Raw genomic sequence first — 25,652 nt, forward strand, 5'->3', positions numbered from 1 at the left:
TCAGGGGTTCAACCGTAATTTGACAAAGCTACGAGAATAATTTTTGTGCGCAAAAGAAAAAAAAAATGACTTTATTCAACAATTCGTCTCCTCCACGTCACCCTAGCACTATTTTGGAGAGTATCCACTGAATGTAAATTGCGTATGCTGTTTTGTGTCAGCTGTGCCACGCGGATACGCTGTTTACGTCGTTTACGCTTTGATTTGAACGTAAACAACGTATCCACGTGGCGCAGCTCTCAGAGAGCTCTCAGATTCCATCAAAAATATCTTAATTTGTGTTCTGAAGATGAACGGAGGGGAGGTCTTACGGGTTTGGAACAACATGAGGGTGAGTAATTAATGACAGAATTTTCATTTTTGGGTGAACTATCCCTTTAACTACAACTTTTGCCTCAATAAACTCCTAATTACTGCTTATTAATAGTTAGTAATGTAGTTGCTAAGTTTAGATATTGGGTAGGATTAAGGATGTGTCATATGGTCATGCAGAATATGTGCTTTATAGGTACTCATAAACATCCATTAAGCTAGTAATATGCATGCTGGTAAGCAAGTAGTCAATAGTGAGAATTGGTCCCTATACTAAAGTGTTACCGTAAAAATACAATACACCTAATTTATGTTCATTGTGAGAACAGAAGACTTACACTTAAACACTTAAAATTTAATTTCTCTATAACTGTTTTTTAATGCAACAACTAGGTGTCAAAAAAAATCTTGTTGTTCCTGTGTGACAATATAACAGTTTGTTGCAAAGAGTATTGTGTTACTGGAAAAGCTGCACTATTTTAAAAAACACTGTCAAACTACTGCAAAAAAAAAGAGAGAGAGAGAAAATGTAGTTAATAGTGTCACTACTTGTAAAGAATTACTCCGTGGCACTTGTGCTAATCCCTCGCCTGACTCCATTTGCTCTTTTGAAAGGGGCTCTGATACAACCTCTCCCAGGACGGTAAAGTTCGCCAGAAAACGGCAGAAGTCACTCTGAACCTGCCCTAGAAACGCTGCATTTATCTCCAACATGCTATCTGCAGAAAGAGCACGTTCCTCACGTGCTAACCATCTTCCCCCATTCACCCCGCACTCGCTGTAATTCTACAACTAACAAGTGGGAGGAAGATTTCAGAAATTGCTTTTTATCATTAGGACTGAATTGAGATGACTCAATCAAGCCCAGGGGACTTAACGAGGGCACGATCATCATTTATTCAATTTAGTATTATAAAGAACATTCATTAAACAGGGAGTTTGGGGGGCCAGGGTTTCAAACGTGACAAATCCTTCCAGGCTGCCCACGGGAGGAATTTTAAAGAGACTTTTAAATGTACAAGGGACCTTACCTCCTTCCCTCTGGGATATTTAAGGGGATGTGTCATCGGGTTGGCTCGAGCAGCGAATGTCGATTCATCTGAATCAGGAAAGGTGGATATTCTAGGTGTGTGTTCATGGTGCACCGCGGCTGCTGAATTATTGAGCAGAAAAACTCTCTTTGATCCATGCTATGTAGCCCACATACCAATCTCTTACCTGTCAGCCTCCCAGAATGCCATTCATTCTTCAAATGTTTGCAAAGAGGATGCTGTGGTATGTTATTTTTCCTACCGCAAGAAATTTCCAATCCCTTCCGGGCTCTAAATTGATATGTAGCTGCCATGTTCTTAGCCGAATACAAAGAACTATTTCTGGGATTTCAAATTTGATTGCCAGTTCATGCAGGAAAGTAGTAAGATAAAAAAAAAAATCCTGAACTTTGATTCCTTGCTTTTTGTCTATTCGAAAAACCTTGATATTGAATGCAGGCTCGAGCTGTACTGAAAGCTACCAGGAATACGTTTTATTACCAAATCAATATACTGAGTTTCAATGTCCTGAGCGGCGTATCTCTTAGATGTTTTTAGCAGCCGTTTAAATAGAAAGAGAACTTTACCAAAGCATAGAGAGTGGGAGAGCGAGGTTCAGATATTGCACCGAAAGGTCATGTGTGGGAGTTCAGTGTCTGAGTGAAATGAAGAGAAAGCCATCACGCTCAGTCTGCGGAATACGTTATGCAAAAAAGGACTGTAGCACGCTCACCAGTCATTTCACTTTCACGCATGGTTTCCAGACCCACGGCTCACGAAATGGGTAGGCGGGGTGTGGGGTTTATATCCCGTGACTCAAACGTGTCAGGGTTTACATTTGATTGCTTCAGCACAAAATCCCCTCACATCAAATGTCTTGCGCTTCGCAAAGCCCAGTGACACACAGAAACATGGTCATAATTTCAAATCTGGTGATATTTCATGAAGTGTTGCTTCACTTGAAAGTGGAGATAGTTACGTGGGTGCATAAACACATCTCCTGAAAGATATCTCCACTCTGCTGTCATTTTTTTCAGTCGTATTCCTGTTTACCGAGAAGCCAGTGCACTAAAATTTGTAAGGGTGGGTATTAAATAGTGAAGCCGGAGGTGTAAATAAAAAAAGAGAGAGAGAGAGCACTTTGCAATGCAGAAATGCATTTCTACATTTATGTGTTCAGTATGTGTTTCTTCTTGGGCTGTCAGTTGATGCACATTTATATTGCAGTTTTACTAAGTGCATTTAGTTAACAAGATTATATTTAATTTTATATATTATTTATATTATATTTGCTCCAATGCTCTTCCCTTACACATTTGTACAGATGGCAGTAAACAATAGTTACGTTTTGGGCAACATTTTTTGACGCTATGATAAATTTATCATTTTTTAGAAAACAAAATGACCAGTACAACTGAATTTCTCGTCCAATCACTAGTCCAATAGCATGTTTTTATGCAAGTGTGTCTGATCCACTTAGAATGAGAAGTTGAGGCATTAAAGAGGCCATAAACGCTGTTTTGGTGTTTTTATAGGACAAGTTTTTCGTTACATAAACAGGCTAAACATGCTTCAAAAAAATCTGTTATTATGGCACTTTTGATGAGAAGAACCATTGTGAGAAACATCCTCTGTCAAACCAAAGCATCAAGCAGATTGATATCCAGATGTTTAATGTCCCACGGTTCTGCAACATGTTTCTTGCTTCAATGCAAGAGAGAGGGAAAACAGAAGAGGGAAACGTCTATCGCATTGAGCCATGCCATGGTTAATGATGCCAGATAGAAAAACGGGAGACAGAAAAGAGATAGATGGGGGAAGAACGAGAGAGAATTGTGTATGCATCTGTTCTTTACATTAAACAGAGTTTGGAAGAAAAATACGAAGACGAGGATTTCATACACGGCAATGATCCAGCTTCAATTAAAAGTAGGTCAGAAATGTCACTTTTCTACTCATTAAGTCAGTCAGTCGTTCAATGAAAGTATATCTTTTTTTTTTTTTCTGAAGTGTGTAATTCCTTTGACAAAGCAGCGTAATTGGAATTGCAAAAAATAATGCCTGTTTTTAGATTTCTCCCATTTATCATGGCCCTATACCCACATTTCACTGGATGCAGTTTTATAAGCACCACAGTGTTTTCAGAGAAATCCGTCTAGTAGTGATTTTCTTTAGTAGTGTCCTCGTGTCCACTCTTTGTGTATAGCTCTCTCTTCCCATAAAGGTTTAGAATGAAATTACTTCAACACAGAAAAATACACACATCAACTTTAATAAACAAGTCTATGTTGCTTTATCTTTCTGTTTTCTTTATTCTCAGGCATTTTGAGACAAGTTTGTATGGCAGGCAGCTGAGAGAAAGTGTCTACTAAAGCATTATCACTGTGATCGATGGCCCAGTTCACTTGGCATCCAACTATCAAGTATCAAACCCTGATGCTGAATACCATTTACTGTTTGGGAAGCAACACTGGCTTGGCTTTGATTAATAAGCAAGCATTTGACATGTCATTGCCACATTATCCATTGTACATTTTTTAATTTCCTGATGCTACTGAAGCCTAAAGATTGGATCGGTTGTGCAGTGCAATGTTGTACTGAGAAAAAGCACAGAAAATACAAGCAGTGTCTCTGTTTATGCAAACTTTTAGAAATGTAAACTAAGCACCAGTGGGCTTGTGACAGAATGTTTTCAGAAATCATATAGACAGTGATTGTATGCGTATGGAAATGATTTGACATTTGTCATGAAAGTGTGTGGATGATGTCTACTCAAGGCATTTGGTCTGTTCTAGTCTGTACAATTGAACATAAAATCATACTCAACAGCAGTGTTTTTTGTTGAAAATTCAGCCCATTTCATTTATTTTTCTAAGTTGTTTACTGTGATATTAATATACTTTAATGCTTTGATCTAAAGGCAATTTGTACAATAAATAATTTTGGTAGCCTGTGTAAAATCTTTTTAATATCTTTCATTAAAAAATCATTAAAACATTATATAATGCTTAACAGATCATTAGTTAATATATATTCACATGGCTAGAAACATGAGATAATGTGCTTAATGTTTGCTAATGAACTTATTAATCATTATCTAATGATTAACAGATAATTATTTCATATAAATTCATATGATCATGCACTTTTTTCATGCACAATTTGATTTGAACAAATGATTCTAACAAATATTACAAGCTTATTTGTTAATGTACTTTTGAATGCTAACAAATGCCATTAAACTTCAGTTCATATACTGTATTACCTAATGCTCATTTTTACATTTACAAATGTTGTGGGGAAAAAATAGCTTAATTGGTAATTTTAAGCACTTCACACACTATTCATGTTAACATATTATTAATTAACTCAATCACGTTCTGTAAAGGTCATGTATTTGGTCTTCGTTTGTTGTGTAGACTTCTACTATTTACACATCTTAACAAATCATGTATTAATTCTTTTTTCATGTTTTTACAGTACCCAATCTAAAGTGGAAACTATTCATCATTTGTAAATGTTTATAAACGTTTACTAATCATTAGTACTTTTATTAGCAGTCATCTCAATGGCAAAAAGTGTCCCAAATGACCTGATATTCCTTGAATCATACATCAACAAGAGAAAACAAATCAGTTTGTTAATTTATCAAAACATTGTGATATAAACAGACTGAACTGTGTTCTTTTATAGTAATTAAATTGACCCCTGTACACAGTTGACCCCTTACCCAACCCTTAAACCTACTCATACCACCAAACCTGTCCCTAACCTTATACCGTATCACACCTCAATAGCAGCAAAAATGTTGTACATTAACGCAAGCTTTTAATCATTGTGTAACATCGGTTAAAATCATTTGTAGATTTTCAAGAAGTGCATGATCATATGAATTGAAAGTTTAACGACATTTGTAAGCGTTTTAATTTACATGAAATAATGATGTGTTAATCATTAGGTAATGTTTAATACGTTTATTAGTAAACATTAACAAGCACATTATCTCATGTTTCTAGCCATGTGAATATATGATATGTTAAGCATTATATGATGTTCGTTAATGATTTATTAAATTAAAGTGTTACCCATCAAGGTTTCTTACTCATTGTGTCAATTTATTGCAGATTCAATCGGACCAGGACAAAGAGATTGAGATCCGGTACAGTATAACAGGAGCCGGAGCAGACCAGCCTCCCAATGACATCTACATCATTGATCCTGTGACAGGGAAAATGTCTGTCACTAAACCTTTGGACAGAGAGGAGAGAGCCTCCTACCATGTAAGTGCGCCTCTTTCCAGAGTTGGCTCGAGAAGATAATTTTTGCCCTATTCAGATCCTATTTAAAGCGGAACTGGCCTCAACCCATTTAAGAAACATGCTCCAGTTTGCAAGAGTTTGTGGCCTTTTGCCAGTTGGAATAAAACTAGAACTGAACTGTTTTTTTTCAGTGATCCCAAAAAGTGTTTGGTCACTTAAGCCACTTTTAAAAATGTATGAATGCCTTTACAATATAGAACAAAATAACAAAATTAAGACAATAATTTTCAAGAGTAGAGTTGAACATGTTCTTGTCATATCTGTGAACATGTGCAATGTGTGTGTGTGTGTGTGTGTGTGTGTGTGTGTGCGCGTTATGTCATGCTTACAGGTGGCTGAATTTCATTGAATCACAAAAGATTAAAACCTATGCAAAAAAAAAAAACTAACCAAATTTTCTGAGACACCAGATGGTCTCAAGGTCATTTTTCGTGCATGTATGAAGTCACTTCCTTTAAAGTTCACAGTTGTCCACACAGTTGTGTGGTGTTCCTTAAATTAGTACAACCAGAAAGTGTCCAAATACCTTTTGCCTTCATTTTGAACTATATATTTCATAATATTTGGAAACCTAACAAATGTCAATTTGTGAAATGTTTTGATTTAAATGTGTGCTTGTGCTATATAGATGATTAAAATAAATAGCTTTGGTTTTGACACTCAAATACATTTTGGCTTAAGTGTCTTAAATTTATATATAAACTCCAATTTTGAATGAATATTAATATCTCTTTATCTGGCTGTTCAGGGTAACTTTTAACCAGGACTCAAAGGCCTACAAACTTCGAGATCTGACTTGATTGCGAACCTGATTGGTTCCAGAAAGTTCTAGCCATCAAAACAAGTGCAGTTGCCTTGTCAGCCTTTTTAGATATCGAAGACAAAGCTACAGACTTAGTCAACCTACTGCTTGTTAAGCAAAGTTTGCAGAAATCTTAAGATTCATACTTCATTGTGCAATTAAGTCTATTCAAACTGCTTTCAATGCATTAAAAACAAAACGTTTCGGACCTGCCGGCTGGCATCACTTGTTAAGTGTGCTTTTTTTAATTTTGTTTTTGTTCTGCTATTCTGTTTATGTGGCTCTTTTCCTTATGAATAATGTGAAGAAGAAAAGCTAGAGACAAAGAAAAGAATTGCTTTGACACGTCAGGGTTTTTTTCAGTTAGTCAAACTGTCAGTTAGACGAAGGTTCAGTAGCAACGTGCGGATGAGAGAGGGAGAGAAAGGGAAGGAAATAGTCTGGAAAAGAAGTGTTGAATTGTCACAAGTGATGAGTATGCAACTCCCAATGCTTTAACTCAAATCAAACAGCGACCCTGCCCCCTTATGTTTCTGCCTGTCACCCCACCTCTGTCACAAGCGGGCTGCCAGCAAGCCACATCTTCCCCAGACTGTCATTCACTCAGGCGCTCCTAACACAACACATTGCTTTTGATTCTCACGGTTGTTCCTTACGATTATAACTGCCACTTTATCTCAGCTCTTTCGCAGGAAGTGTCAGTAGGCCCTTAGTATATATTTAGATCGGCTATAAAACGAGGTCTTCTCTGTTTGCGGCTCCTACTTTTGACTTATGGCTCTTTTTCTCTCTCACTCCGTCTATTTTCTCTTAACTCTCCGGTCCATTGAGCAGTAGATGATGTGGCACTTTGTGTCTACCTATCAGTCTAAATTACGGCTAGGCTTGCCTCACCAGGTGTGTGTGTGTGTAAGTGTGTGTCTGCATATCTGAATAAGTCAGCACCCACGGTGGTTAAGTTAGCTCGATGTGTGTGTGTGTGTGTGAGCACATACATTTTCTAAACTTAGTGAGCTGCCTATGGAGGCATTGTACTATAGGCTGTCCCAAAAGGTAACTTAATTATGCTGTCGCTTAAGATACCTCATTCGGGTCAGAATCAAAGGTGACACTGCATAAATCCTCTACGGAGAACGCAATCCCAGAATGCATTGCAACAAGCTTAGTGAAATTTTTTTTTTTAAATAAATATATAATTCATATGTAATACATGCTACCGGTCAAAAACTATGCAGTCTTCAGTGTCACATGGTCCTTCAGAAATCATTCTAGTATGCTGATTTAGTGTTCAATTATTATGAATTATTATTGGTGCTCAATTATTAATCATGGTTATTATTATCAATGTTGAAAACAGTTTTTGCTGCTTTTTATTTTTCTGATATATTTTATCAGCATTTTTTGATGAATATAAACTTCAAAAGAACAGTTTACTTAATCTTTAGATCATTATAAATTCATTATTGGCAGTTTTGATTCATTGAATGTATCTTTCATTAATGAAAATACACTTTTTAATGGTAATGTATCATGGTTTCCACAAATATATAATCTAAAAAATATTTTAATATAGAAAACATCATTACAGTTTTTACTGTATTTTTATCAAATAAATGCAGCTTTGGTGTTTTTAAGAAACTTCTTCCAACACATTAAAAAATAATAATAAATTCCAAACATTTTACTGATAGTGTGTCTGTCTTTGTGTGTGTATTTGTGTGTATTGTTGTTGTTGTTGTTGTTGTTATTATTATTAATAATTGATTGATTGATTGATTGATTGGTTTATTGATTGATTGATTGATTGATTGATTGATTGATTTGTGTATGTTTTTTATTTGTATCTTGTTTTTTTACATAAAAAAATAAGAAAAATGTAGGCAGTGAGACAGCTCTGTAGATTTCAGTAGGCAACAGAGCTCATGTGTATGATTCTGTGTATGTGTGTAAGTGCATGTTTACAATGAGTTAGACACTGCCTGCAGTTAGTGAGTCAGGACGATAGGCGTATGAACACTGTTAAGGTTAAGTGGCCCTTCGGGTCTTGTGCAGTGGTTAGCTTATGCAGCCCCTCTGTTACTCACCATAGTGTGAATATCCATATGAGTCCACATATCTGATATCTGCTCACATTTTGCACTCTTAACTCTGGATGTTCTAGATGTCCCAGTTTTACACTCGAGGCTTTTGATGTAATGTATGAGGAGTTTGATTCAGTTAGAGCCTTCTTGAGTAGAATACAATGCTTTTTTATCAGCACATCACAAGGGCCAAAATTGGTGTCTCCAGTGATGCAATTGAACGCAGGCATGAATTTATTACAAGGACAATCCCCCTGGAGCAACCTGAGGTTAACAGTGGTGATGGCTCATAATTAACAACAATTGTGTTTAACAATAGTGATGACTCCCTCATCACAGGAACCAAACCAACAAGCTGAGCTTTAAGTCAACATGAACTTGAAATGAACTAGATTTAATGAGAACTGGTGCGGAGAAGTGAGAACTGGTCCCTATACTAAAATGTTACCGATTTTATAAAGTCTATTGTGCTCACCAAGGCTGCATTTATATAATCAAGAAAAACAGTACTATTATGAAATATTATTCCAATTTAAAAGCACTGTTCTCTATTTTAATATATTTTAAAATGTAATTTATTCCTGTGATGTCAAAGATGAATTAGAACTTGAAATAGACTTTTTTAAACAATTTAACTCTCTATACTGTCACAAAAAGTAGCCAAAGCGTGGCTTTCTTTCTTTTTATGTGTTGGCTTTGTTGCCTTTATTTGACAGGATTGTGGAAAAGTGGCAGGAATGTGCAGGGTCAGCTCTCCAACAATTCATTCTCTTTAAACATTATGGAAGTAAAATAGGTCGTTAATGCAGTTCATGTTGACATAAACCACTGCAGCTCTTGGATTTTTGATGAGCTTGGAATTTAGATTTGTGTTTGTTAAACCTACACAACAAAAATATGACTGCATTATGAATAAATTCACTTTTAAGTCCTTCTCAAAGTTTCTCCATGATTGGCCCAGAACTGTTAAAACCTGTAAATAACAAACTCAGGTGTCTCATTTAAGCAAGGAAAGTTGTTTTCACTCACAGTATTGATTGTGTTTTGTTTAAAAGTGAGTCTAATGACCGCTTTGATAATATTAACGATAATGATGAAGAGGTGCTGTGGATGTACATTAGAAAAAAAAACTGCCCTGTCCTAACAATGGCCATGGCGAATTTGCTGCAGGCATGACACTGACCCTCTAGCTCTTTCTGTGGTTTGTAGCTTTCCCTCATTTTGTGAGTTTCCAGTAGTTTTTCTTCACTGCCCACAAGTCTCCCACCACTAGAGTGTGTTGCAGAATTTAAAAGCTGATGGCTTTGACACAGTGGCAAGAGAAGAAAATAAACAAAGGGATAAAGACCTAGAGGAGGATTCTCTGTTTCTCAGCCCATCTCTCTCTCTGTGTCGCTCTGTCTCTGTCTAGTGTTTCGGTTCTGTCAGCTAGCATGTTAATAATGCCATTAAGCCACACATTTGCAGTCCGCACGCTCTCATGGGTCGACAGATCAAAGATGCAGTGTCTCAGCCACTAACAACAGACAATCTCACACATATCTACAAGCTCACACACACACACCTCACCAACCCATACAGAATGCTAAGCACAGCAGCTGAGGAAACAGATTTTCCTGTTGTGCGTCTTTATTTATTTGTTTGCTTGACAGTTAGTTTTGCCCTGCACAACAAAAACCTGTCGTCTCGGGCGATATTAAATGAGAGCTTTTGGTGGCAGGTGTTGTATTACTGCAGAAATGCATATAGAATCTGGATATTCCCCGTGTATAGCGTATGGAGCAATGCAACCCTCTTATTTGGGATGTAATTCCGGGGAGGGATTTTAGGATAATAGTTTTATTTAGTGCGTGCACATGTATTCTGTAGTGAATAAATTCAAAGAAGAGAATTTGGAGTTAATCCAGCCTTAAACCTTTCCTCTATCCCTCTCTTTTTCGCTCTCGGTCTTTTTCTTGCGCTATCTCTTGCTCTTTTGTTTCTCGTTCCCCCCTCCCTTACCCCATCTCCCATGGGATTGTTCTATCACTGAAAAAAACTATTTTGTTTTTAAGGGGATGTTTATCTGAATTAAAAAAAGCTTTATCTTGCCTCACATGTTTTTTTGGAGATCTAACCAAAATATCCTTTTCCAACTCACACTCTGTTCCTCTGGAAGTCCTCTCTGAATAATAACTCATGGATTTTAGATAGGAACAACGCAATGCCTTCCCACCGGATCCCGTATCTAGCGTGTGAAATATGAATGCAATTTCCATTTGGTGCACACAGAGATCTTTAAAGCCTCTGAGTTTCTTAAAGCTGATTTAATATCAGCGCTGTGCTTTCCACTGAAGCATCGGCAGAGGTGAAGTTATGTGTGAATTATGAATTGTTAATTAATGTGCCTTTATTGTCATCTCATCCACAGCTCAGAGCTCATGCAGTGGATGTTAACGGGAACCAAATGGAGCCTCCTATTGATCTGTACATTTATGTCATTGACATGAATGACAACAGACCCGAGTTTAAGAACCAGGTCTACAACGGATCAGTTGCAGAAATGTCCAAACCAGGTATGTATCCACAATAAAGATCATGCTGATGATTATGCTGTGATGATATGTTTAGTTTATCATTTTATTTTATATGCCGTCAAAGAAAAGCGTAAGGTAATCATGAATTAACATAATGGTGATGTCATGATTAGTAATAATATTGGAGGCAATATTGGTGCTTTCACAATTCTGGTGATGAAAATGACTGAAATCATCGTCACCAGTGTATGACATCACTAATTTCAACATTAAGATCACTCACGACTTTGTGCGGAGGTATATTATACCATATTTATTATTATTTGTTAATAATATGCTTATATTATTATTTGTTAATTAGTTTTAATTGTGATGTGCAATCATACATTCAGAAAGTTTTATTAATTATTTCACATTTTATTTTTTATAATATTCTTTGTTTATTAATTGATGCGTAGAAATAATAATAATAATTATTATTATTATTACTATTTTTGAGATTAATATTAGAATAATTCATTAAAATATACTGATATTATTTACATTTTAATAATGGCATTATTGCTATTATTATTATTATTATTATTATTGTTGTTGTTGTTGTAGTTGTTGTTGTTACTTACAACTTTATGCATAGGTATATTATACCATATTGTATTTATTTTATATTATATTTAATTTTATAAATACATGCACACACATATATACATAAATACATACTTTTATTTATTTATTTATTCTTTCTATTTTTTGCACTAATAATATTAAGTATTATTTCCATATACTTCTTCCATTATTTATTATTATTTCCACATACTTCTTAATGTCGCACAAAGGTCACCTAAATGTATTTACACAGAAACACAATCAGAAAAAAAAATTATATCATGCATGCTCAGAATGTTGATTATGGATTTAGGTGCACACCAGTCAATAAACAAATTTGCAGATTGTCATTTTTGAAGTTTGTAGTATACATCAGATTCTCATCGCTATCATTCTAGTAATATAAGACAAACAACGGAATCTTACAGTATGTTTTCCCTTGATGATTTATTGAATAGCCCATGTGAATCAGCCCTTTCTGTGAATGCTTCTCTGTGCTCTTTGAACTGGATTCCCGTTGTGTCTAACAAACACAGGTTAAGTTTCTTTCTTTATTCTCCCCCTCTTCGGGGTGTAAGCCGTCAGAGTCGACTCACTGAGCAGCCAAAGCATAGACTGTGAGTCAGATTGTGTCCAACTTCTGTAATGTTACGGTCCAGAAAGCTTGCCTCTGAGGACAAAACTTTAGTCTTTATTTTGTTGAGCTCTCCTCACAGAAAACTTGATTCTCAAGGGAATTCATAAACAAAGAGAAAAAAAAGAACGGCGCAATATTTTCTGTTTCCCTTCAGTAGAGCGTGGGTCTGCTCCACGCCAAAAACAAGCACTGTAAATTATCCATGGAAAACGGACACGATACAGACTGTTCTATTATCCCTCTGCTGTCCATGCTGACATCCTCCATGTTTCACGTGAATTAAAAACATGAAGTTCTCGTGAAGTCGAGCTAAACCCGGCTCTGGGCTCTCATGAGACCGCAGTTAATCTCATTGCCTTGAAAATGGCAATGCCAATATTGGCCATTGATCTTCCGCAATCACAAGGATTTTAATCACAGCAGATGTTTTGTATATTTTAAACGTGAACGTTGAAGGAACATGTTTATCAGTTTAACTCACCAAGGGAAGCTTAGACCAAACAGATGCTCATATCAGAGTGTCTCTGAAGTATTACAGCGGATTTTCCATCAGCTCCTGCACTACAGGCCACGTTCAAAGAGGAGCATGCAGGGAAGTGTCCTTATCGCCAGCTGCAGATGTATGTGAACTTATCAGATCAATTCAACAGAGGGATCCATCTTTAAATGATACATTACTGATTTCATTGCCAACAAAATACCTGTTTGGAGGTGTAGACACATAGAGTAATTAAATTGTGTTCGTTGCTTCCTAAACACAAGTAATCACCCAATTACTGCACATTTAGAAGACTGATCCCATTTAAGTTTAATTCAATTCGGCTGTGATTCAGGCCTGGATCAAATTAAACTCTTTAGTGTGAATCCAGACATTTTTTTCCCCTCATAATTGTCGATTTATTGGCATGACTAAAAACAATACAAGAAGTAAAGTAATAATATTTTGTTCTTCCTGTCAAGTCAAGTCAGCATTTATTTTCCCTAAAAAAATGTTGTGGAACTTATTTTTACTTAAAACTACTTTATTTAAGTTTTATATATATATATATATATATAGTGCCCTACTTTTGTCGTCTTGTAATTATTTGCTCAGAAATACATCGAATTATGATAGTAAAATGTGTTTGGATCAGATCAATTGATATTGCGGTATCCACCTTTTTCTTCCGGTAAAAATGGGCGCAGCCATTTGTAAATTCTATGCGTCTAGCTTTCGTTCTCATCCACATCCAGCTATTTTTAGCTGTACAAAACAGTTCATTTTGCTGCTTGATATTGATCATTGGTGTGTCTTACCATATTATTTTAATGTATTATCTTAATTATGAACACATTGGTTTGTAGTGCAAAAAGTTTTACTGTTTACTGCACGTTGTTATTCTTCTCGTTTTTTACCTATAGCGGCTAATGAACCGGAAGTCTCGCCCATAGGCTTACTTCCACGTTGAAGAAAAAGGTGGATAGATTTTGTATAAAAGTTTAGTATTCTTTGAGGAGAAACAGAATATTAACAATTCAGACTAACTAACTAACTAACTAACTAACTAAAAGTAGTCTTTAGAAATAGTTTTTTGGGGAATTATCCAGCAACAGTCTATGAAGCAGTTAAGGCAGCTTTACAGTTCTCACATTCTCAGAGAAGTGTCTCAAAGTGTTCTTGTACTTTTCACAATAATTAATCCCAATTTTCACTTTTTTCCCTGTAGAAAATTTGCATGCCAAAAAGTCAGCTGCACCACCCAATGACAGTGTTTAGAAAACTCCTATTTCCAAGCTCGCAGAACTGCTGTAGCCAATTATCTTTTAAAATAATCGTTTCTCTTCTCTCTTTTTTCCTGCCATCTTCAAACTATTCTCTGTTGTTTTGCATTTTACTGGCCTCAAATTTCAACACTGATCCTGCCTCGTTTTTTTTTTTGTCAGATGTATCCTTGTTTACTTGGCTTTCTGTTCTTTTGCCTAAATAACCAATGACAAGGGGATATTTTCGCTGTCTGTTGCAGAGAAAAACAAGCCACAGCAAAAGAGTGGCACGGCTTGAAAATTCTGTTTTCACACTTCCAGCTCACACGGCCGATAAGGAAATTTGCTAACAGTGGACGATAGGATGCTACTCAACGCTCAGCCTCAGACAGCTGGCCATGGGGGTTAATTAGGCCCTGACGTCCATGCACGGGAGAGGAGAAGAGAGGGAAAAGAGAGCGCTGAGAGGAGAGAGGAATGTTTCAATCAGTTTAATGGACTTAAAGTAGGTGTCTGCCTCTGGCTCTTTTTTGCAGGAAAAGTCATTTGCCTCTTCATAGTCCTCAAAGGACTCCATATGGCTACGGCCCTGACAAAACAGATTTGCTTTGAAAGCCTCACCGTGAGGGTGGTGTGAGACAGTGCTGAGTGTAATCTGCAGTGGAAAACGGAGTGATAACAGCTTGGAGGACTGGTTTAGTCTGGCAAGCAGCTTGTCTCGGACAGACAGCCAAGTATAGAGAGCTTTTATGTCATATTTTCAATGTAAGCACTTTGTGATCTAGCCATACCGCAAGCAATTGAAAATTGGTGGCAAGATGGATTTTGCGTGTTCCAGTCTGTCTTCAATTGGCGGGTGATTCGAAAGGAGACGTCGCTTTCAAACGAGCCGGCGCTGCAAGGGTCAGTTTCCATTCTCAGGCTGGTTACTGTATGTTAAACTTGTTAAAACTAATGACTCCCCAATTTCTTATATACCTGTGAAAGAGAGAGTCTCCCGACCAGCACGCGTCTAATGAAAGGAGGAATTTTGAGCTTCAGTGGTTTAAGTCGAAAAGCAATTACAGCATTGAATTAGTTTTCAAATTAAAAAGCAATTGAAAAGGCCTCAGGGTTAACTGTTTCCTGAACGGTCATCTCTCTCATTTTTACACATAAAGAGCATTTAATCGCGTTACAGAATGGCACTCATTGAAAATTGAAGGCGACAGAGTTGACATGCAACTCTTTTGTCTTCTTCATCCCTCCACATGTGCTTGCTCACTCTCTGGTTGTTCAAAAATTGATGTAGCCCTATCAGAAGAGGGCTTAATTGTTTTTCTTCTCCCTTCGCTCATTTCTTCCTTTTCCTCTTTCTCGTGGGGCGTAGTGACAGATTCTGCTCTGAAACTTAATGAACTTTGAAATAGAACTCTCAGCCACAATTATCCCCTCGTAGGTGTGTTGTCACGAAATGATGGCACTATCTCCTCACAATTACAGCGAGACCGGAGAAACCCACAAACGCGTGAGGTCTCGCGTGTGGCTGGACGTCCGGTCGCCCCCCTCGGACCGACTTTCTGGGTCGCCGTGGCCATTAATATTAAATGACAGAAGTGACTGGAACACGGACTGACATTAACACAGAATGACAGGGTGACATTTTGCCCACGTCGCAAGGAGGTTTATCCTCCGTTTCTCTATTTGGAGGCCCCTAATTGCTCACTCACATTTGAGATGGTGTGAGACAAGCTCTCAGAAATCGATAAACATGTTTTGGGGACTAAAGGCCATATAGACCCCCACCCACATCATCCTGACGCCTCGCATTCACACAAACACATTTCACACGCATGCACACCCAGTCTCAAATTGCTGTTTTTAAACACACAACTTAGAACTAATAGAGGCACGAAAATGGGCTTTTAAAGGTGGCACACTGTTTTTGATTTAGTTTTATTTTGGTTTAGCCATTTTTTCCCCATCGGCTAAGTCTTTGAAATATTAAGGGTAAAAATATTGTGTCCTATCATAGTTAATAATTTGAAACTTTTACTACTCTGACTGAAATGGTTTGCATTTTGGCTATCACATAACTTTAAATATTTCAAGTCAGCCAAGTATAATATAGATAACTAATAAATATATTAGATTCATATATAATAAATAATAATATAATAATTAATTATATTAATATATATATATATATGTATATATACACACAGTATATTAGGGCTGTCAAAATTAACATGTTAATAATGCGTTAACGCAAACTAATTTTAACGGCACAAATTTTATTAACGTGCTATTAATGATGCGCGCATTTTCTGTTTAACCCGTTGCCTAGCCCGTATTTGGAGAAATGGAGATGCACAGTGTTGCCAACTTGGCGACTTTGTCGCTAGATTCAGCAACGTTTTTCAAAAAGGGCCTAGCAACAGTACATAATACATAATTGAACAAACCTTATTTAGTTTCTGAGACTCGCTGGTACTGCCGCACGAGTGCAAGGTTTTGCGTCTGCTCAGTTCAGAGAGCGGCTGAGAGGAGCAGCGCTTTCAGTTAAAACAGATTTTATGTTGCTTCTCTAATTTTACATGCAAATATAGCCGAAATCACAGCACAGCTATTGTCTTTATCTTATGTGTATTTGATTTCATCAGATGACGGCTCTATTATTAATCAGAATTTTTGTGCAGATTAACATCTTGGAAGGGAGAGTTATATGTAGTCTTAATGTGTCGCGTTTCAGTCACTATTTCATATTAATTAGGTTGTCTGACAACAGAAACAGTAAAATATATCAATGAAAGCATTTTTATTGAGAATTTAGCTGCATCAAAATACAGTATGTAGGTACAGAGAGGCAAACAAATGTAACAATAAATAATAAATGTACATTTTGCATGTTCAGAAGAAATGAGCTGCCCGGTCCTGCAAATAATGTAAACAGGCTTGTGTAAGTAAATTAATTGCTCAGTGCAGAGAAAGAGAAGTAATGGGAACCTGGTATTTCATTGTTCTTTTTTTCATGTCTCTAATAGACATGAACAAGTTGTGAAAAAAATCTAGTCTTCATGCTCTAAGTTGACTATGGTTTTACTAATAATAAACATACATTTGCATAACGCATCCACATTTGTCCATGCCCATGTTGATTAGAGTATTAAAAACTTTGAAAAGTATTAATTTAAGGTACATTTAGAACAGATAAAAATGTGCGATTAAAAGTTGCAATTAATCACGAGTTAACTTTTCATGATGCATTTTTATCTCAAAAAGTCCTTCAAATAAAAACAAAAATACCTATGAAAAAACTAATAAAATAATAACAAAATCTTTAACAAACATTTTATAAGTAATTTCGTTTTGACTTTAACACTGCCGGCACAGCTATAGCAGGACTGGGGAATAATGAAAATGACAGAGGCAGACGGACCCTCATTACCGAGCAGATTTAGTATGGAGAGCAGAATCAGAAATGAAGATGATGAGACAGCTTAGCTGCGAAAGACCCCGGGATCAGATGTGACGTTTGGACTTTGCTCTGACACGGAGCAGCACAAAAAGTTTGAATCACTGATCAAATAGCCACTGTTTGTGCATGTTTGTTCTTAGCGACTCGGACAAACAAGCCCAGCTGCTTTGTGACAGAAATGGAGAGATTATGCATGCATTAGTGTTTTGATTCACGCTTGTTTACCTCTCTTCCTCTGCAGGCACTTCTGTAATGCAGGTAACGGCCTTTGACGCCGACGACAGCACCACGGCAAACGGGCTGGTGCACTATCGCATTCTGAGCCAGACGCCACACATCCCCATTCCCAACATGTTTACTATTAACGGAGCCACAGGAGAGATCAGCACCATCGCTACAGGCATCGACAGAGAGGTCAGCCACGTCTCGTACATGTAAAAGCAAGTGTGCTTCCACGAAGCTGCTGCCGTCTGATTTTCTTTCAAAGAACTGTTGATAAGTGTGTAATGTGTTTGGAGTGTAATGGGTTTGAGTGTATGAGCATGTGTGCTTGCAGAGTGTTTTTCTCAACCACCCTTTCGGTCTCTCCTGCGTTAGAATATAATTAGTTCTCAGCTATGATTTGTCTGAGCATACTTGGTGTGGATGGTCCCTAGTTTCCTGTGAGCAACATTGTGAAGAGACATTCTCACACTGTAACAAACAGCGCTTTTAGAATCAACTTAATGATCAGCCTGTCCTTTGAGCTGTCTGTGACCTTTTCAATTTGAAGAGCAGCTATCTGCCCTCCCAGAACACCCCATCAGGACAACAGTCACAGCTTCAATGGCTAGGATGCTCAGAATACTGCAAAAATCATGGCTGAATTTGAGAGTATCTGTCCTATGTAGTTTTGTGGGTAAGGAGCAGTGCGTCCCAATTCATTATTTATTGAGAAACTGTAGTAAAAGGTTTTTTTGTATTCTTTTCGGGCTAATATTACACACAAACCCATGCGCTATGAAAAAATAGGTGGTTTTACAGAAGCGGTAATAATAACAGTTGTTATTAATATATTAAAATAATTTATCTTTAAAATATCTAAATTCAAATGTTAAAAATAAACAAAAAAAACAAGATATAAACTCGTGTTTTTTTTTTTCATGTTTTTTAGTGAATAACACTTCTTTAATAACAAAAAGAATTGTGTTGAATTAATGTAATATATTAAATTAATTAACCACATAACTTAATTAGGTAAATAAGTAAACATGTTTGAAAACAAGCAGCTTTGCCATATTACAGCAGAAATACTGGAAATATCTTAGCGTATCTTTGAATATTGTGTTCTACAACAGGGGGCCTTTGATTCAAATATTTGAGAAGCACTGGTCTAATGTTGTTTTGAACCCCATTGACTTATTATTTAGATAAAACAGTTCCTTAGACAGGTTTGGAAGATGATGCTACAAAAAAAAAGCAACTTTCACAATCCTCAAAAAAAAAAAAATTGTCACCTGATTTTATTTAATGCTGAAATAAAGTATGTGCTTGATTCCCATTTCATGCTCAGTGAAGGTGTGTGAATTGGGATTCAGCCTCAGAATCATTTCTGGGATTTTCTAGCTTGTCCTCTGTTTCACAACAGATATATGTACATGCTCTGGAGTCTTGTTATACTTATTATTTCCAGCCCCACCTAGAACTAATTCAACTAATCATTGGGGTCTTCTTAGTGTCTACTTTAGAATGCAGTTGACTTAATTTTGAATACATGCATGCACTCACATACCCACACAAATGAACTCTATGGGTCATGGGAACAGCTTTCCCATAACTCATCTGAGTCTCAGAGCCTGACCCTTCCCACCAGACGTGTTCCCCTCTTTAACCTCTTCATTAATCCCTCTCTCTATCGCTCAAGTCCCTCTTTCTTGCACACACACATGCACACACTCTCACAAACACAAGCACACACACAGTTGTGTGCTCCTCCTTAACCTCCCTCTGCTCCACTAATGAGCAGGGTCATTCAGAGGTCCATTCAATTTATCCCAGAATGCTTAAGCGGACCTGCAGGGAAGTCTTTCAACTTCCCCTTTATCTCTCCATCCTACGTGATCCCTTGCTTTCTCACCACAGATTCCAATCTCATTCTCATTAGCATCATATTAAAATAGAAATTAAAACATTTATAGTTGTAGTAACTGGAGACTGTTCTGCCTCTTCAGTATTAATTATGTGACAAATAGTGCTGTTGCTCAAGTATAATTGATGATGATGATGATGATGATGACAATTATTATTATTATTATTATTATTAAATTCAATTCAAGTTTATTTGTATAGCGCTTTTCACGATACAAATCGTTGCAAAGCAACTTTACAGAAAATTAAGTTTCTACAATATATTTAGTAGTAGCTTATCAGTAGTGACTGTCAGTTAATGTACATATGGCAGAAATGTACAGAAAAATAAATTAAAGATGTAATCAAACAGACGATGGACACTATTAACAGCAATTATTATATGTTGCCATCAAACTTGTAGCAAAAGTTGGTAGTTCTGTATGTTGTTTCAGGGTTGGCATCATCTGAGGTCCTCTGAGGGGTTGGCATCATCTCTTCTCAGGTGTTCTGGATCCAGACTGAAGCTTGTGTAAATCCTAGTTTACCACGGGATGTCAATCCCGTGGCAAAAACAGAGAAACAAATAGGGACATAATTAGCGTAGCTGCTGTTCCAACCAAGTAAAATTAATTTGTTTAACCCAAGCTAAGGAATAATAATGTGCATTTGATCAGATATAACTGCAGTACAAGATTATGATATGCATTATTTGAATGCTTGGCCAAAGAGATGTGTCTTTAATCTAGATTTAAACAGAGAGAGTGTGTCTGAACCCCGAACGTTATCAGGAAGGCTATTCCAGAGTTTGGGAGCCAAATGCGAAAAAGCTCTACCTCCTTTAGTGGACTTTGCTATCCTAGGTACTACCAAACGTCCAGAGTTTTGCGACCTTAGGGAGCGTGATGGATTGTAGCGTGGTAGAAGACTAGTTAGGTACGCAGGAGCTAACCCATTAAGGGCCTTGTAGGTAAGTAATAATATTTTGTAACTGATATGGAACTTAATAGGTAGCCAGTGCAGAGACTGTAAAATTGGGGTAATATGATCATATTTTCTTGACCTGGTAAGGACTCTAGCCGCTGCATTTTGGACTACCTGTAGCTTGTTTATTGAAGATGCAGGGCAACCACCTAGCAGTGCATTACAATAGTCCTGTCTAGAGGTCATGAATGCATGAACTAGCTTTTCTGCATCAGAAATAGGTAACATGTTTAGTAACTTGGCAATGTTTCTAAGATGGAAGAATGCTGTTTTTGTAACTTGGGAAATATGATTTTCAAAAGACAAGTTGCTATCTAATATAACACCCGGATTTTTGACTGTAGAGGAAGTAACAGTACAGTACATCCGTCTAGCTGCAAATTGTAATCCAAGGATAACGCAAAGAATCAAAGAGATTCTGTGTACTGTTTTTTGGTCCAATAAGTAATATCTCTGTCTTATCCTAATTTAATAGGAGAAAATTATTGGTCATCCAATCTTTTACATTTTTAACACACTCTGTTAGCTTAGATAATTTAGAAGTTTCATCTGGTCTTGTTGAGATATATAGTTGAGTATCATCAGCATAACAGTGGAAACTAATCCCGTATTTTCTAATAATATTACCAAGGGGCAACATGTATATCGAAAATAGCAGAGGACCTAGGACAGATCCTTGTGGCACTCCATATTTTACTGGTGATAATTGAGATGACTCCCCATTTAAATGAACAAAATGGTAGCGATCGGACAGGTAGGATCTAAACCATCTTAAAGCCTGCCCTTGAATACCTGTATAGTTTTGTAATCGATCTATGAGTATGTCATGATCTATAGTGTCGAACGCAGCACTAAGATCAAGTAAAACTAGCAATGAGATACAGCCTTGGTCTGACGCAAGAAGCAAGTCATTTGTAATTTTAACAAGTGCAGTTTCTGTGCTATGGTGGGGCCTGAAACCTGACTGAAATTCTTCATAGAGATAATTTTTTTGCAGGAAGGAGCGCAATTGAGCAGACACAACTTTTTCTAAAATTTTAGACATAAAAGGAAGATTTGAGATGGGTCTGTAATTTGCCAGTTCACTAGGATCTAGTTGTGGTTTCTTAATAAGAGGCTTAATAACCGCCAGCTTGAATGGTTTTGGGACGTGACCTAAAGACAACGACGAGTTAATAATATTGAGAAGCGGTTCTTCTGCTACAGGTAACAACTCTTTCAGTAATTTAGTGGGTACAGGATCTAACAGGCATGTTGTTGGTTTAGATGCAGTGATAAGTTTATTTAGCTCTTCCTGTCCTATAATTGTAAAGCACTGCAGTTTATCTTTTGGTGCGATGAATGAAGCTGAAGTATTATACGCTGTAGAATCTACATTTGTTATTGTATTTCTGATGTTATCTATTTTATCAGTGAAGAAATTCATAAAGTCATTACTATTAAACTGTGAGGGAATATGTAGATCGGGTGGCGTCTGGTTATTTGTTAATCTAGCCACTGTGCTAAATAAAAACCTTGGATTGTTTTGGTTATTTTCTATGAGTTTGTGGATATGCTCGGCCCTGGCAGCTTTTAGAGCCTGTCTATAGCTGGACATACTGTTTTTCCACGCAATTCTAAAAACTTCCAAGTTAGTTTTTCTCCATTTGCGCTCAAGACTACGAGTTTTTTTCTTGAGAGAATGGGTATTACTGTTGTACCATGGCGCAGTACGTTTTTCTCTAACCTTTTTCAATTTGATGGGGGCAACAGCTTCTAATGTATTAGAGAAGATAGTGCCCATGTTGCTAGTCATTTCGTCTAGTTCATGTGTACTTATGGGTACACAGAGCAGTTGAGATAAATCAGGCAGGTTATTTGTGAATCTGTCTTTGGTGGCTGGAACAATAGTTCTGCCCAGACGATAACGCGGAGCGATATAGTTAATATCAGTAATACGCAGCATGCACGATACAAGGAAATGGTCAGTAACATCATCACTTTGAGGTACGATATCTATATCAGTAAGATCAATTCCATGCGATATAATTAAATCTAGCGTATGATTAAAACGATGAGTGGGCCCGGAGACGTTTTGCTTGACTCCAAAAGAGTTTATTAGGTCAGTAAACGCAAGTCCTAATGCATCATTTGTATTATCAACGTGAATGTTAAAATCTCCGACAATTAGCGCTTTATCAACAGTAACCAATAGGTCTGAGAGAAAATCTGCAAATTCTTTTAGGAAATCTGTATATGGCCCTGGTGGTCTATACACAGTAGCCAGAGCAAGAGATACAATAGATTTCTTTTGCATATCTGACAGTGTAACATTAAGCAGAAGTATTTCGAATGAGTTAAACCTGTATCCTGTCTTCTGAGTAACATTGAGAATATCACTATATATTGTTGCAACACCGCCGCCACGACCAGTCTGACGGGGCTCATGCTTATAACAGTAGCTTGGTGGAGTAGACTCATTTAGACCAATATAATCATTAGGTTTTAGCCAGGTTTCAGTCAAGCAGAGTACATCAAAACGATTATCTGTGATCATTTCATTTACAATAACTGCTTTGGGTGAGAGTGATCTAATGTTTAGGAGCCCAAACTTTAAAAATTGTTTTTGTTCATTTATTTTACATTTTTCTGGTTTAATCACGATAAGATTTTTTCTAGATCCTGCATTAAATTTATATTTTGACCTCACTATTCGGGGAACAGACACAGTCTTTATAGATTGGACAGCACAAGTACTTCTATCATTTAAGCGGGTAGAACAAAAGTCATCAGGGCAGTTATTTGAGATTTGACTTACTAGTCATATGGAGCGTAGCGTCCTGGAGATGTTGTCCGACATGAGTTCCGCTCCGACTCTGCTGGGGTGCAGGCCATCAGCGCGAAAAAGCCTAGGACGCTCCCAGAAAAGATTCCAATTATTAACAAAGAGCAGTTTCTGTTCTTTACACCATGACAATAACCATTCATTTAAAGCAAAAAGTCTACTGAACCTTTCATGTCCTCGTCGATACGTGGGAAGCGGTCCTGACACGATGATCGTCGTCGCGGGCGATGTGCGGCGCACCGTCTCGATCAGGCTCCTGAAGTCCCTCTTCAGTGTCTCCGTCTGCCGCAGCTTGGTGTCGTTAACCCCCGCGTGAAGCACGACCGCTCCGGTGCTCTCGTCGCCCTTCAGGATCGCGGGTATCTGCGCAGAAACATCGAGAACACGAGCACCAGGGAAACAGTGAGTGTGCACTTTACCTTCAGCTAATGGGATCTAGTTGTGGTTTCTTAATAAGAGTCTTAATAACCGCCATGGTGAATGGTTTTGGGATGTAACCTAAAGACAACGACGAGTTAATAATATTGAGAAGCGGTTCTTCTGCTACAGGTAACAACTCTTTCAGTAATTTAGTGGGTACAGGATCTAACAGACATGTTGTTGGTTTAGATGCAGTGATAAGTTTATTTAGCTCTTCCTGTCCTATAGTTGTAAAGCTCTGCAGTTTATCTTTGGGTGCGATGAATGAAGCTGAAGTATTAGACGCTGTAGAATCTGTATTTGTTATTGTATTTCTGATGTTATCTATTTTATCAGTGAAGAAATTCATAAAGTCATTACTATTAAACTGTGAGGGAATATTTAGATCAGGTTGCGTCTGGTTATTTGTTAATCTAGCCACTGTGCTAAATAAATTATTATTATCATCATCATCATCATCATAACTGTAGCTATTATCAGTTACACTTAATTGTCAAAATGTGTTATATAAATAATCATTTTATTTAATAATAATAATAATAATAATTGTATTATCATAAATCACAGTATAGCTCTGGGTGTATTTGTCAAGTAATTAATATTTTTTATAATAATAGTAATAATAATAATGATGATTGTTATTAAATTACTTATTAAACAGTGTAAATAGATGTTGGTGGTCTTTTTATTCAAATAAGCTACTTTGCAGTCATTGCAGTGATTTTTCAGTTTCTTAGGGGGTTTTGGCACTACAGTTCTGTTAGAGTCGTCATCATTATTCCTTTGGCATCTTGTTTCACTTGGCACATAAAGTTCTCTACCCTTCATGCCACGTTAGATGACGTTAGCTGTCTTCTCAGGATTTTCCCTGACAAGTTATCATAAGTCTATACCTGGAGCAGTGACTCCTGCTAATCCAATGACTAAGACAGACTGGCTGAGACGGTCTCTACAGGAGCATGAATGTGGGTCGTGGTACCTACTGCAGGCAGGTAATCTGTCCACCTCTCAGGACCAGAGAGCGACCCTCATTAATCTAACGCAGTGATTGCGCTCTCTTCCACCTGTGCACTCCAATTAGAACTAGGACACACTTATGTGTTTACAAAGCCACATCGCAAATGGCACATTTGGAAGATTTTCAACATCACATTTTCTGTCAGGCAAGATGTTGTTGGATGAGACTGAAAGGAATAGTTTACCCATAAATGAAAATTCTGTCATTATTTACTCACCCTCGTGTTGTTCCAAACCCGTATGACGTTCTGTCTTCCATGACACACAAAAGGAGATGTTGGACAGTGTGTCCAGGCTTCTGTTATCCATACAGAGAGGTAGTGGATGGTGATTTATTCTGACAAGCTCCAAAAAAGGAGAAAAAATAAAAGTATCTCCTTTCATTTTTCATCAAAAGGAAAAAGAAAATAATACAGGTTTGGAACATGTTTGGGTAAGTGACAATAGAGGATGAGTAAATGATGACGATATTTAGTGTTTGTGTACTATATATATTTAAATAAATACTGCTGTTCAGAGGTATAGAGAGAGGGGAGCGGGATCGGCATTGGACCTCAAGACGGGAATCGAACTCAGGTCGCTGTGAGCGCAGTTGCGCTGTATATCGGCGCACTAACCATGAGGCTATCAGCACCGACGGAAGTGTTTTTTTAATAGTTTTATTAATCAAGTATGCGTAATTGAATCAAAAGTGACAGTAAAGACATAAAAAATGGATCCTGAAAAATGTATCAAGGTTTCCACTGTTGTGTTCGTGGATGAGCCGAGGCAGCGTACAACTGATCACACAGTGTCAG

At 37.2% G+C, this 25,652-nt stretch overlaps 1 protein-coding gene across 1 annotated transcript in view; it reads left to right on the forward strand.

Annotated features, from left to right (window-relative positions):
* Positions 1–25,652, forward strand: part of cdh4 (cadherin 4, type 1, R-cadherin (retinal)) — a 237,898-nt gene that overhangs the window by 168,483 nt on the left and 43,763 nt on the right. The window contains exons 7-9 of the mRNA XM_016538882.1: positions 5,468–5,623; positions 10,956–11,100; positions 17,746–17,918. Of these exons, the coding sequence (XP_016394368.1) occupies positions 5,468–5,623; positions 10,956–11,100; positions 17,746–17,918 (474 nt within the window). The remainder of the gene's footprint in view (positions 1–5,467; positions 5,624–10,955; positions 11,101–17,745; positions 17,919–25,652) is intronic.

This window comes from Sinocyclocheilus rhinocerous, unplaced genomic scaffold (assembly GCF_001515625.1).
Source record: "Sinocyclocheilus rhinocerous isolate Xijiao unplaced genomic scaffold, SAMN03320098_v1.1 scaffold757, whole genome shotgun sequence".
Lineage (NCBI taxonomy): Eukaryota > Metazoa > Chordata > Actinopteri > Cypriniformes > Cyprinidae > Sinocyclocheilus > Sinocyclocheilus rhinocerous.